The following is a 15,277-nucleotide window of genomic DNA, read 5'->3' on the forward strand; positions in this document are numbered from 1 at the left end:
GATGCAAACTGTGAGCGAGGCGAAATTTGAATTAATCAAACTTTTCTCGAGATTTTTCCGAGGCTCCGGGAGACTATCGCGTGATCGCTTATTTCTATTTCTATAGGAGAATCGCCTATCCTAGAAACGACACAATGTACTTTAAAAGGCGACTAATTCATTTTTCTCTCATTACTCTACGGGATAAATCTCTCTGTTACAGTAAATCTAGCTTGAAACTTGTAGTCACTAAAAATAATCACTTTTAGAAGGCAATAGTGTGATCACATATCTTCTGACTATTTCCGTATCGTAATATTAAATATACAAATATACAAATAAAAATTTTCAAGAAACAATCTGATTACACTACTAATGAGTAAGAATATGAAATTATCGAATATGATATATTTTGATGCATTCCGAATTGATGCATTCCACAAATGTTTAAATCTAGATGCCATCTCATTGTGTAACATAAATTAAATAGTCGAGTCGTGTACGTATTTAACAAAATATTTTCAACTTGAAGGGAAAAAAATCTTCGGAACTCACGTGTATCAAGTTTTACTTTAATTTAATTTGTCATATCAGCTGTCACTTTTTGTAAAACTCGATTTTACTTACTAATGGAGAAAAAAATAGGAGGTGTTTTAAAATGCCGTGTTCAATGATCGAATTTTTGCGCTGGTCGACTCACCAAATTGTCCGGGTGCAGGTGATGGCCGTAATCCCTGGGGTTACCTCGCGAGCCACCTGGGGAACTGTGCCTGCGACCCCGTCCATTTTCGATCTCGTCATCGTAATCCTGGAAAAAAGGACACAATCGTGTTTCATTCTGATTGATCGCGAGAAAGCGGTCGATGTCTTTTTTCTCTTTTCTTTTTTTTTTTTTTTTCTTTTCTTTACAACAATACCAGTGACACAGATTTTCGTTGGGGATAAAAAATCGCGATTTCCGTTAGCGGCTTGGCTTTCTAGGTGTATCCCTTCGAACCCTTTCATCCGTACGGTGTTCCTGTCGTAACTTCTTTTACGTACGCAAGTCCCGTATAATTCTTAGTAATTCGTATAAATCAAAATTAAAATTAAGTGAGAAAGAGAGATCGATGTGCTTAAAATCAAGATTTAAATTAAAATTAAAATTTAATAGAGAGAGATTTTGCTGCTTTGTGTGCATCGTAGTAAACTTTTTAAAAAAATTCGGGCGACACTATCTTTGAACTATACTTTAAATATCTGTCCTAAATTTACGTAATTTATTAAATTTAATTAAATTAATTCTTAGAATTTAAATATATTTCGTGAATTGAATTCAACTTTAATTTAATCGATCGCAAGGCTTTGCGCGTTCCGAAGGATCACCGCAACGCGACGGCTCGAAAAGGATACGCCCGCAGTACCTGATTGTCGCACTCGTCATCGTTGGAGAGGGCGAGGTCGGAGGTCGTCACTTGGTGCTGCTGCGCCCTCCTGCAGCCCACTCTGCAATTGGCAAAATTTCCATTTCAGAACCACCCCACCCCGCTCCGCGACCGCTCTTCTTATTAGTCCTATCATCGGTCCTGTCATCGGGACGATTCGTCAGGCGGAGATTAATCCGATCCCGATCGGAAACAAAGGGGAGGTGATCGAGCGGAAGTCTGGCGAAGTCTACGAGATTTTGCGAATTTTTCAAGCTGATTTGACAACTGCGAGCGCCGAAAGCTGACGGCTAATTTCGAAAAGCGCCTCGTCTTCGATTCATTCGACGGCCTTGCTCCGAGAAGATATCAGACGGAAGTGATTCCATTACGTATCGACCTACCCTTCGTCTCTAATAGGTTTACTAATGTATTTCTAATAAAAGCAAACACTATGGCAGACGACTTACTGCTTCGGTAAGCGCAGCTCCAGAGATCACGCAGTTCTATTTTCGAAGTGTAATTCAAAACTAATTGAGACATTCAGGAATTTCCTATGTTGGAATTAATATATCATAATTATGTAACTCTAGTGAAATCTAAATCTCCTAAATAATGTTTTGTTTAATATATTTTTTTTAAATGTATTTTCGACATATTCGAGGAGTTTTGGTAACACGAAAAGAACAATTTTACTAAAATATCTAAAACCAGATGGCCAGATGAAAATAATTAGAGTAATCAAAAAGTAATTATGTAGGATATTCAAATTGCTAAAATATCAAAAATATTACTTCATATTTAATCCACAGAATTATTGTGATGGTCCAACAAAATTATTTTGATCTACATCTGGTCAGATTTTTAAATATAGCAAAACAATTTTTATATATATTTTCCGCACCCTGTGTGTATATATATATATATATATATATATATATATTTTTTTTTATATATATATATATATATTTATATCTATTTCTATTAATGTAGCTTAACTTTATGTTGATTTAAATGTATTCTTTACCTTTTTCTAACGTTTATTAATTAGAAAAAGAGAAAGAGCAAGTTAAAGCGAGATTAAAGTTAATCTACATTGGTAGAAATAGGCATCAGACGGCGATGGATTTGCGTGGACTCGCGAATAGAACTACGTGATCGGCTGGCTCGAGAAGCGAGAGAGCTTTCGACGATAGTGATAGGGATCGATCGATGACTTGCCAATGACGAGCGAGCATTTATTCGCTTTCGAGATGGCTCAGATTGCTCACGGCGAGAAACCGTGTACGAACAGATCCTCACCCGGAAAAGTTGGAAAGCAACATAGAGCACATGAAGGTTACGAGGCGCCGATTACTCGGATTTCCACAGCTGCGATTAACGCGATTAATTCGCTTATCATATCATCGTTGGTCTACAGATGTTCTCACTGTAGACATTCGAGAGGAATAATTGCGAATAATCGCAGGTGGCGGCGATCGAAAGAATTTCCCCTTGTTCTCACCTTGTTTTCGATTTTTCCTTAATCATTCTTAATCTTCGCAATCACTTGAATTTCCCGTTTCACGACGGCTTAATTTTTTTTTCCGTTCGGAAAAGTGATGATGACGCGAAGACAGATAACTCAATGTTTCTCCACGTTACGTTAATTAACTCTTATTCATCAATCTTTTTAAAGCACCGGGCGATTTGTTGAATTACGAAATAAATTCTGAATTTGTAGAACAAGCACGTTTTAATCAGGAGATTAATCTAACTGTCTAATTCCCCGACGACGAGAGAAGAGTAAAAGTCACATCGAGCAGCGAAATAGGTCACTTGTTTTTAAAACCGGGATTAGCGACGGATTTTCACGGAAAACGTGAAGCGCGGATTTTATTTTATTTTCGCGGACGGGACCGCGAGGGCATCCGTCTCGCGGCGGGCTTGCGAGAGCTCGAACATGTCGTTACCAAAGCGATTACGGTACTGCCGACTGCCGAGGTTCATTTGTTTCATTCTGTTACCCGGGATACGACCTAGTGTGTAGAAGAAAGCACCCCGGCGTGAAAATTTCAAGGGCTTCCTCGTTGCCCTCCGCGGCTCCGCGTTTAAAACTGCGCCGCGGAAGTCGTTTCCTATAGAAACTACGGAGCATTAAGAAATGCGCCATAATTCGATAAGCTCAACGTTGCAAATAATATCAGAGCGATTAAAAAGCACGATTTAAAAAATTAATGTATTTTCAAATATACCGAATAAATATATCTTTTGTATCTTGCGCGCACACAATATTTTGATGAATCGTTATTAAAGTATATCTGTGTTACAGTAGTATATCGAGAAAAATTAATATATTATTATTATTATTTTTACTTTGAAAAATTTGATATTCCTGCAGAGAAATAAATAAATTGCATAAATTGCGATTTTAATAAACGAAGAATAAATCAAATTGTCGTATTTTCTGCGACAATTTAATTATATTCTTCTTGATTTATTAAAAGCAATGCAATTTCTCCCTTTTGCAATATAAAAGTTAATTAATATATAATATATAATAAGAAAAATGTATAATAAGAAAAATGAAATAATACAATTAATTTCTAACAACAGGAGGATTCGGTAAAAAATGTATGCATATTAATTGATTAATATATATATATATATATATATATATATATATATATATATATATATATTTATTTATTTATTTATATTGAACATGTGTTTAAGATTCAAATCACATAAAATAGATATCATTTTACAAGTTTCGAGCTTAATTAAAAACTTGAATATTAAAATTAAAAATCACTCGTAAAAAACTTTAATGTAATTTTTTTATGTGTCCTTTTTATTTAGCCTCAAATATCCGATATCTCGAGAGAAAATACCGGAGTCTCTTTGACGTAATGCGACGAGATGCAAAATTTCTCCGTGGAGGAGAACCAGGAGGTTTTTGTCGCGGAAGGAAAGTACGGTATCGACCGGTCCGCGATACAAAAGATAGAATTCGAGGTGGAGATTATATCGACGAACAAAGGCAAAGTGGCATATACATATATATATATATATATATATATTGAAATCACTGAAGGAGGATCAAAAGCAGAAACGTTTTCCCTCGTCCGTCCATTCGTCCGTCTGTCCGTTCGTTCGCCAGGGACGAGCGAACCGACGTGAAAGCTATCAAAGCGGAGCGCGTTGAATTCCTCCATATCTCGCCAGGTTCGCGCTCGCTATCGATTCCGCAAAATTTACTTTCATATTCGCGACTCATAGGCGCGAATTGTATGCGTATATACTCGCGGAGAAAGTCGCCGTGAATTCAACGTATAACGTAACGGAAAATTGCAACACAGAAATACTGTTTATTTGTTTTGACTTTTTTTTTTTATGTTTCTTTCTCTAAACCTGTACGGTATAAGTTTGCAAGGAGTCATATGACGCTCGGTGTTTCTTTGATTGTAAGACTAGTAGTTTGTAATTACGCGTTAATTTTCAAGGAAAAAAGATAGCTTATTCCATTCGAGTAGGCGTAAATATTGTTAAACGTTTTCCTGAAAACGTGAGATATTTTTTCACATTTTTTTGTTTGATTAATATGACCACCGCGATATATATATATATATATATATATATATATATATATATATATACACACACACACACATAGCGATACTTTCTCTTGTATCAAATATAAATAAAAAAAAAATAGTAAATTCAACTGTTTTCTCTAATGTAAATGAAATACAACGTTTTTAATTTATTCGTATTCGATGAATATGTAAATGATAGTAAAAGTTTCGTAATACATGGCTATACTATATCGGTATTATGCCATCTAGTTTTAAAGATCGAAATCCTTTCGTATCGTCGTGTTGACCTCATTTTTTAAATTGAAATTCCTGAAAGCAACACTAAAATAAAAAAATGAAAAATAAAAAAAAGAAATAAATTTTGATCTATAACAAAAAACAATAATAAAAAAATATATGTTTACCACTCTGAAAAAAAGAAACAGAAATACCATCTATTTGTGTAAAAGAAACATATTAAAGGAAGAAATTAATATTGACCACTTTTTACAAATTAAGAATCAATTCATAAAAAAATTGTGACGTATTAAAGTCTTATTGTCATTCGTAATCAACATATATAAATTAAAAAAAAGACGAATCTTTTACCCATGTTAGAAAAAATCAATTAGAAAAAATAACAATATAATATATAATAGTATATATTTCAGAATAGCATCGTACATTAATTTAGATTTTTAAGCAAAATTTCTATTAAAATTTTTTAAGTTCCTCTATCTCCACCTGTTGCAAATAATTATAATAAACATTATATACTTTCATTATTAATGACAGATTAAAAAAGTTCCCATTAGATTTTTTTAACCGTTTTGACGAGTCTTGATAGCTTTCATGTTAATTTGTTCGCTGATGACGAATGGATGGATAAGCAGATGAGCAACGTTCCGCTAAATTCCAATTCCAGTTTGAATTAATCGTGGTTGCTAATAAATATTCAATCATCTATAAGAATGATCAAATAAAAATTTATGTATTATTATTATTATTATTATTAGCATAGAAAATTGAATATATTTATATTTCAACACAATGTAAATTTTCTCACCCATGTGAAATGAATCATATTAATTCCATGTGCAGTTCGCCAATAATAGCGCTAATAATAATAATAATAAGTATCGGTTGCCGTCTAGCACTCAATCGTCAATCATTGCAAAGATCTACATTAAGATCTCTTGATTAACGTTTCGTAGAAACTGCATCCGTGTTAATAACGCGAGCGACTTACTTCATAAAACTGTTTTCCATTTGACAATTAATCGAAATGGGACGAGAAACATTTCTACGCTCACCGACGCAACGGTCATTTTCTACCGTGAAATCGAAAGCGATCACCTGTCACCGATCGTCGGCGTGTCGCGAATGGAAATGAAAGAATAGCGAAAACCGTGGTGCACTCGCGCCATGCCGCCGACTAAATCCACCTCGATTATCGATTTCCCGCCCACGCGCCGCCACGTGGAAAAGATCACCTTTGCCTGGTGATTCGCCCTTCGCATTCGTCCCACAGATTTTCAGCAAAGCTCAGCCATAGCAAATTTCACTCCAGGCGTCGATCGAACCGAGGCCGACGCCTTTCAAATGCTAGTTACATAGAGTTCCTCGAGCCCATAGAGCGTTTACCTCGATAATGTCATATCGATAATTAAAGGTTTGAATCATAAGCTTGGTCATTATCAAGTATGAGTGAGCATTACGTAAACTCAAAGAACGCAAAATAAATAATAATTTGCTGAAATTTATTAAACTTCTTGAGACCAACGAGACGAGATAGTGGACCACGTGGAAAATGCTATCGACGGATATTTTAAGATAAAAAAATACTGACCAATCGTTAATGATTATGAGCGCGGCTGACGAAGGAGTTAGCACTACACTCCGAAAGTCCACATTTTTTTTGAATTTGTATGTAAAAATTGATCGATACACGAATGCAATGGTGAACAGCAACGTGCCATCGCTTTCGTTTCGACTTCGTTGGAGAACAGCGAAGGTAGGCGAGCTATTAACGTCTCGACAGCCAGTGAAGGTAGGTGCATTGAACTGTTGCTGAAGCGCCCTGTAAAAGCGCATCTAGCTCTGTCTGTTTACGTACCTGTGTTCTCGGCTACTACTAGTTTGAGGACGTCGAAGAGAGGGATCTGGGATACCATAGGTCTTACGAGCGAGGAAAGGGGAGGCAAGGGGAGACACAACGTGTAACAGGAAATGAAATATCGATGTACCGCGTGTACCCTACAGAGAAACGCCATTACGTTAATCCTGCTTGAGCCGCGAGTTCTTTCTTTTTTGAGCCCACCTGCGATCTTCGCGAGTGTTGCTGCTTTCAATAAAGCGAAAGGGTATAATTAGATGTTTGTCAATCGTTCGAAACGCGCAGGAACGGCCGCGTGACCTTCTCGTGTCTCGAAAGCAAACTTGTCGCTCACCACAACGTTGCCGTTTAACGGCAACCATAAGTTTCTCTTAATTGTGAAGTTAAAGATAAATTAGCGTGTGGTCAATTCAGAGTCAATTCCTCGTCGAGAGATGAAGAACTGAGCTCGTCATTCTTTCTTCATAATTTCTTCTGTATTTTTATTTTATATAGTCAAAGAAAAATATTTTTGAAAGGTCGAAATTTTTAAATTACGCGAAATTGGGTCATATTTATTTAAGTTGTAAATTACTTTCTTTTTTGCAATAAATAACTTGGACAGGTAACGACGGATACCCTATGTAAGCAGTCCGCGCTTTGAAAACTCGTTACTTAGATGAAAGTGAATCGCCAGTAGGTCGATAGTATGTCTCTTCTGTTAATTAACTCTTCGTGTATCTTCACAGCAAACTCATTGCGACTATGGCGCAAGGAAAGTGATATTAACGCACAAATAACTGTATCGAAAGGAGAATGGTAAAAGTCAACGCCGAAAGGGCCGCCATCGTCATTTTGCGCTGATGCTCTCACATTTTGTCTCGCATTCTTTTCGGTATTTCGTTCCTGAAGCGACTTTAACGGATCCTCTTAGATCGAATCTTAACTCTTGGACTTGGACTTTCTAACGCGTCGCGATTCTCTTCGACGCGTGAAAACTGGCCGCCGCTCAAAATGGCGGTTCGCGACCCTTTCGGCCCTTTTAAAGAGATCATGCGGTCGACCTGGTCCTGGGCATGTCGGCCCCGAGACCGCTGTCCTCGCTCGGCGATCTATACTCCTGGCTATCCCGCGGTAGAAGAGGGCCCGTCACTCCTAGGGGATCTCCCTCGACGTCCACCAGTCGTCCCGGACGGCAACAACCACCGGGCACACCCCTCTGCGGGAAATCAGATGTCCTGTCATGCCCTGCGCCCTTTCCGTTATCGCGTAAAAAGAGTGCTTTTCTTTATTTTTTTTTCTTCTCTTTCCTCGAACGAGGGGCGATCGGCCGATCGATGATTTCATCGGGGCTGATGATATAGGAAATATCACGGAAGGCAAGATCGTTCTTTATCTCACGAGTGCGCAGATATCTATCGCAGCGATTATCATTATTTTTCTTTCACATGATATTTTTTTCGAAAATTTTGCAATGACAAATTAACAATTGCGAATAAGAAAGAAAATAGGCCGAAACTGAATAAGCCTAATTAAAGCTTGAGATGTAAGACAAAAGATATATTTATTCGCTTGATTAAATTAAACAAGGGTGTATACAGATATATATCTAAAATAAAATTAATAAAACAACTGGCATACGTATTGGTAGAATAATAATTAAAATGTTGGTTAAATACGCGTGATGAAAATAAACAATAACGACGATGAACAAAAAGAGAGAGTAAAAACAAATAAACTTAAATAAACTTACAGAGTTGTGTGATGTATTTGTAGCTGTACATAAAATTATTGGATAAAATAAAGCAATACATAACACGCATAAAAAGAAAAAACATATTTACGATAATTGAAATAATGATCGCGTTATATTTCTAATTAAATAACGCGTGATAATAAAAACGACGCGGTAATAATACGCCTCCTTGCGTTTTCGATCTTCCTCACTTTCTTGGGAAAGTGAAGAAGACAGAGTTTGAGACTCCGTTAACCCCAGTTAGCATCGATTAGCCGAAATTTGTCTGCGATTTGGCATCCATTGCCAGTTCAAGCACCGGCGAAATTAGCAATTGTACAACAATTCATCATCGATCGACGTGTCGCGGGTCGTTCCGCCAAGCAACATTTGTCCCCGCGTGCAGCCGACACTTGATTTACGACGCTCAACCGAGGCCTGCCGGATGCGACGTCTCTTCGAGAAGAGCCGAAAATGATTTATCGGGGAGCCTCTGCCGATCGGCAATAGCGTCGTGAATCGAGCGTCGATTCATCGATCCAATCTTTCCGGTTCGAAACGAACGGGCACTCGCGGACTCGTGAAAAAATTCAGCTTTGGTGAACTCTCGCGCGATGTTGCGCCTCTCGCGATTTTTTCCCGCAACTAACGAAACGCTCTTCTGTGAGTTTTCTCGATTGTTTCACGGTCACTTAACTCGATTTCGTACGGAAAACCGCGAAACGGAACGAGCGTCTCGAGCGTCTCCCTCAATGTTGTTTTTTTAGTGAGAGAGAAGGTGGGAGGATGGTGTCTGGTGAGCACAGCAGCTTTCTACTTGTCTGTTAGCAGCAAGCATCTAACAGATCATATCCAACTAACGAGAGAAGAAGGGAGAGAATGTATGTGCAAGAGCGCAAACATTTTCTCGCAATGTGAAATTTCAATTATACATCTTCGTCTTAATTGTGATAAAGAGAGCGGCGTTCGTATAATAAATATATATATAGTAAAATTGTTTGTACATACATAATTGTAATTAGATTTTATATTAGAATGATATTTTCAACATGTAAATATGTATATTACGCAATTAGACAGAGCGTTATTTTGCGTATTACAATTACACAATTTATATTATAATTTATGTATTATAATATAAATTATAGAATTTCCATCTAATTATAATTATGCAACATAATCATCAAAAAGTGACACCCGATACTTTGCTCTCAATTATCCACTATCAATTCCTCCGAGTTTGGCAAAATATAGGTACTTAAATTTTGCTGCCCTTCCAATTATGTTTATTACAAAGAAAGATAAAACACATGACAAAATGTATACAACATATACATATATATATATATATTTCGCAAAAATTGAACGCGGAGGAATTGATTGTCGAATTGCCGGCAAACACGAATTAATTCTGAGGAACAAAATAGCGCAATATATAAGCAAGATTATAAATAATTGTAATAGCAGCACTAGTGAATAAGAGTCAATATAAGAAGAAGAAGAAGAAGAAGAAGAAGAGACGTGAAAAGTAGAAGAAGATAATGCTCATATGCTATAATTCCAGAGAAAGCAAAAGAAAGCGAAAGATACGCTGAGAAAAAAGCTGCGCTTGGACGAACAAAATTCGTTTACGAATAAATTACGTATCGATTAAACAAACAGTGTAATTATATAACGAATAATAATGAATTGCTAATTAATTTACTACGATACTAATCCTGTATTGTATATATATTAAGAATGGAAATTATGGCGCTAAAAATATGCAAATGGATACAAAGCATCTGCTTGTACAAATCAAACAGAGAGCAAGTAACAACAAAAGGAAAAAGACGAAAGGAGATGGATGTTCACTTAAAAATTATATGCTTAATTTTTCAGCAATTTTTTTATTGATGTACTTGAGTTTAGCGTTACTGAAATCGGCATACTTTCCATTTAATAGAAGAAATTCAAAGGCGTGGCTTTCTTTCAATCACACGAGGCTCGACCGCACGATTTTGCGAGGCGTAATCAGGAGAGATTGTTGTTAGAAAAAAAAACGTTAGAAAGGACTGTTAAATATTATATATCGACGCGATAGAAAAATGCGCAAAATTTTTCACTTGCCGCGCTGCGGCAACGTCATATGCACGTCACAGGCCCGGTATAGTGTAAGTTCCTTGTGACCGGAGCGAGTTTTGTTCATCGTCAAGCAGCTGTTGTTCTCAGAGCGGAAAAAAGAGAGATATATATAGAGAGAAAGAGAGACGAAAAGGCTGCAAGTCATTTTCCTAAAAGAGACGAGTCATGCTTTGTTCGAGGAGAAGATAACGACAGACCGGAACGATCAAACGGAAGAGGAACCGATCGTAATGTCGATCGATATCGCGCGCCTCCCTCTCTCTCTCTCTCTCTCTCTCTCTCTCTATCGCCGATCGAGAGAGCGGCGGTGAAGGATTCTTTCGCGAACCTCCGCGACCTCCGGGAGGAAGGATCGCGAACCTTCTACCGAGGGATCCTTCGTTCTTCCTAAGAGATCTTGTCTTCTTGTTCCGTGCGTAGCATTCTCCGTTTTCTCCTCGCACCTCTCCAATCGATCGCGCCGTTTCCATTCTGCCTCGTATCTGTTTTTTTCCGTCGCCGATAACGAGCGATAACGCGACGGTAAATCGGTAAAATATTCCGAATTTTCCTCGCCATATTTGCCACTTGTATCATCACTTCTCTCGTGGTTTCTTTCTGCTTTCACATTGGAACGGAGATTTCTTTTACTTTCGCGCCCAAATTATTTTATTGACAGTACGTAAATATGTAGAATCAATACGGGTAATTGTAATACAAAGTATGTTTTACTTAAAACATACTGGAATTTTTCATTTTTTTAATTAATCTTAAACATCTATTCTTTTGGAAATCGTATCACGAAAATCGTATATTTCAGATTTAAATAAATCAGATTCAGATAAATACATTTCAGTTAAAAACATTTTTAACTTATGTAATTTGTCATGATTTTGATCTTATAATATGAGGTTATTGAACAATGTATGGGGAAATTGTAACATAAATAAAAAAAGTTATACTGAATAGTAATCAGCCGACTGTTACAGAATAAATATTTTTAATACTTTAAATTATTTATTTTCTTTGCCTTTTATTTTTTCGTTTATTAACTATAGATTTGACACTGTTCAGTGAAATTTTGTTGGTTCTTTTATTTATATATTTTACAAATTTACATGGTATAAATTTACATAATTACAAAACAGTAAATAATTAAAACCATTGTATATGTTTTCAATAATTAGTTGGATATTATGCTACGTATTTACATTTCAATTAATTATTGCGTATTCAACGATTAAAAATCATATGTATTATATATATTAAACATTCAAAAATTATATATATTATAATCTTTAAATTCCAAAAAATATCAAATAGAAAATTTATCAAATTAAAATGTAAAGTTCGTTTAAACATTTGCAATTAATTTTGTCTAAATTATCGTTAATTGATTACAAATAACATATTGATTGTTGCTGCGAGCCAAGTACATAAATTAAATACTTTCAAATATCACGCTTATCCCACTTAATATACGCATAAATTTACTATGAAGGAATTCGTAATTATTGTTTAAAATGTGAAAAAGAATTATTGACATAATCTTTTATTGATTTTCATTAATTATTTAATGAGCGAGAATCAATAAACTCATTAATTTCTAAACAAAGAACTTTAATCTCGTAATAAGGAACTTTTAATAAATAATACAATTACGATTGAAAAACAAACTTTGAACATAAAGTGCGCAAATTTTTATAATTGAAATTTTTGATATTCCCATTTTTGAAGAAAAATTTTTATAAATTTATAATTTTTACAATTTAATGAATTATTTTTTTTAAATAAAAATTATTTATAATAATATAATGATAATATTTTAATATAAATGCGTTTAATAAAAATAAATATAATTATATTTTTTCAGAAAAGCCGCATGTCATAATCACCTCATGTCACTATCGCAATTACCCATATTGATCTTTATGATAAAAATATAAATTTATTAATTGCTTTTTGCATCGAAATAGCTTTCTGACATTTGTTATGAAAATACAAATCTATGTTAGTCTAACAATCATAAATTTTTATCACTTTCTGATATTCTCATGCAACGAGTTCTACTTTTTTCGCCGTAGCAATTATTTCAGGTTATTCCGGTTTGACTGTTATGAATTATGGCGTTTTTGTTATGAATTATTAATCGCCATTGGACACCTCTCCTGGGACTGGTCCGCTTTGTTCGCACAGTTTCGCTCGTTCTCGGGGAGACGATAATTTTCCTAATGGCCGCAATTTGTCGATTAAGAACGCGCGCGCGCGCGACGAGGAACTTTCGGGAAATATTTCCCTGTTAGTTTTCCCCCGCGGAGTCCATCGACAAAGGGCGGGCACGCAAAGCGATTCCGAGAGAGTGTCTCGGACAATTAGGGTGAGCAGAGATCCACAGAACAGTGAGTGAGGAAAATGACAGAGAGGAAGAAAATTCTATACATCATCGTTGTAGAGCCAAGAGAGATAGAAAATGTGTGTGTGTGTGTGTGTGTGTATGTGTGTGTGTATGTGTGTGTCTGTACGTAACAATGCGCACAAAACATGCGCATGTGATTCACCAAATTTATGCGTGTATTTTTATATGTCTCTCTGTCTGTATATGTATATATGCGTATATGTACATATATATATATATATATATATATATATGTTTGTATGTGTATTGCGTTCTGTAAGCTTGGGAGAGATATGAATAGAATGTAGGAGGTGAGTTAAACTTACCGGAAGATCGTGCAGCGAGGGAGTCACTATCAGGTCCGAGTGAGCGCGGTCGCCTTTTCTCTGGAAAAAAAAAAAAAAAAAAAAACATAAAGCGTCGTTTTAAAAGCAACCCATTCTGTCGGACTTTCGACTTCCCATGAAGAGCTCGCCCGTCTCTTAATCGCGCGATTCTAGTGAAATCGCAAAGAATCGTAAACCACATTTGAGTTAAGAGGGAAGAGTTCCCTCGAGTCTCAATTTTGATGGTTTATCGCGACTGTTAATCCTCCTTAAATTGGGCAAGAAACTCGTCAGCAGATTGCCTTAAAGTTGAGCTCAAGTTGAGAAAAAGCGAGGAAGCTTTATTTTAATATTTAAAATTACTTTAAATAAAGATTTATTAAAATCATATTTTTATCTACTCTTGGAATTTCTTCGATTTGAATAAAAATAACGGGATTATATTTCTGATTACGCAGAAATGTGTTATTCTCTCCGAAGTTTGAAAGAACTAATTTCGAAGTAATCATTACGATTTTCAAATGTTATAGTTTGCATACGTTAATATTAATAATGCGAAAATTTGGCGCGTACGTTCCAAAATACATTTTCCATAAATTTTCATACATCTCGTCATTATTTTATCGCAGTAATTCAAATTCGATCGATACAGTGTTACCATATGGAACGGACATTACTATATGGAACCGACAGAATACTCAATGATTCTCTGTTGAAAATTAAAAAAACTGTTTAACTCAACAAACCTGTATGTACCTTGTTTATTCCTAATATTTTCTGAGCGTTTGGAAATTTTGGAAAATCAATCTTGGTTATAAAGATCATCCAGAAAACTTACCCTGGCCATTGCTATTCGGGGTCGGTAAACGAGATCATCGAAGGCCCCCCTGTCCTTGTTGTCGATCAGCTCCCTGAGCTCTGTCAGCAACGTCAGTTTTTCCTGGGTGTTCAGCAGGTCGATCAGGTTGATGACCAGTTCCTCTATCGTCAGCCTTCTCGTCCTGTAATCCGCCAAGAGCTGAGAGAGCGCGGCTCGCTCGCTCCTCGCGAGAACGACTCGCGCCTTCTCCTCCACCATGGCGGCGGTGGCCGCCGAAATGGTGTGGACGCCACTCCGGTGCCTCCATTCGTTCGTGCTGCTCCTTGATTTTCAAAGTCAGTCGGAAGTTAAACTGGCGATAATACATTTCGTACGTTTCGAGATCGAAACACAAAGATTACAGATTCGTACAGCGCAGCGTTAAGCTTTTTAAGCTTAGATTTAATATTTAAAATTTAATATTTTTTTTTTAATAATAAGTTGTTAATTGATCTTTTGTAATTATTAAACATACGTAGAGTGTTTATCGAAATTAGGTTGAAAATGATTTACATGAATACATTTTGCCCGGAATGTACACGACGATATGTTGATTTTAATTAAGTTAGCATTATCCAATATTCACCAAGATTTAATTAACCAAGATTTATCAGCAAATATTATTCTTATGTTATATATAACAAGTTCAATTATTAATTTAATTAATATTATTTAATATATTCAAATAACTGTCACATAACATGAATTAATATTGACACAGTTTTAATCATGCAAGGATTTAAAGGAATTATTTTTAATTAATTTTATGTCTTTACAGATGTAGAATTTAATTTCCATTCTTTACTTTCCCTTTTATAATTATGT

General features: G+C 35.8%; 1 protein-coding gene across 7 annotated transcripts in view; it reads right to left on the minus strand.

Moving 5' to 3' along the window:
- The window catches only part of dysc (whirlin protein dyschronic), a 78,889-nt gene that overhangs the window by 30,839 nt on the left and 32,773 nt on the right, over positions 1 to 15,277 (minus strand). For 5 of the 7 annotated variants that reach the window (XM_089083712.1, XM_089083711.1, XM_089083710.1 and 2 more), the window contains 5 exons: positions 14,432 to 14,735; positions 13,594 to 13,653; positions 8,099 to 8,253; positions 1,383 to 1,464; positions 680 to 787 (listed from right to left, as the gene is read on the minus strand). In XM_089083712.1, coding sequence (XP_088939838.1) covers positions 680 to 787; positions 1,383 to 1,464; positions 8,099 to 8,253; positions 13,594 to 13,653; positions 14,432 to 14,735 — 709 coding nt within the window. The remainder of the gene's footprint in view (positions 1 to 679; positions 788 to 1,382; positions 1,465 to 8,098; positions 8,254 to 13,593; positions 13,654 to 14,431; positions 14,736 to 15,277) is intronic. The other 2 variants (XM_089083714.1, XM_089083715.1) reach the window with 1 other exon arrangement.

This window comes from Pogonomyrmex barbatus, unplaced genomic scaffold, assembly GCF_055798465.1.
Source record: "Pogonomyrmex barbatus isolate J1 unplaced genomic scaffold, ASM5579846v1 scaffold8, whole genome shotgun sequence".
Classification (NCBI taxonomy): domain Eukaryota; kingdom Metazoa; phylum Arthropoda; class Insecta; order Hymenoptera; family Formicidae; genus Pogonomyrmex; species Pogonomyrmex barbatus.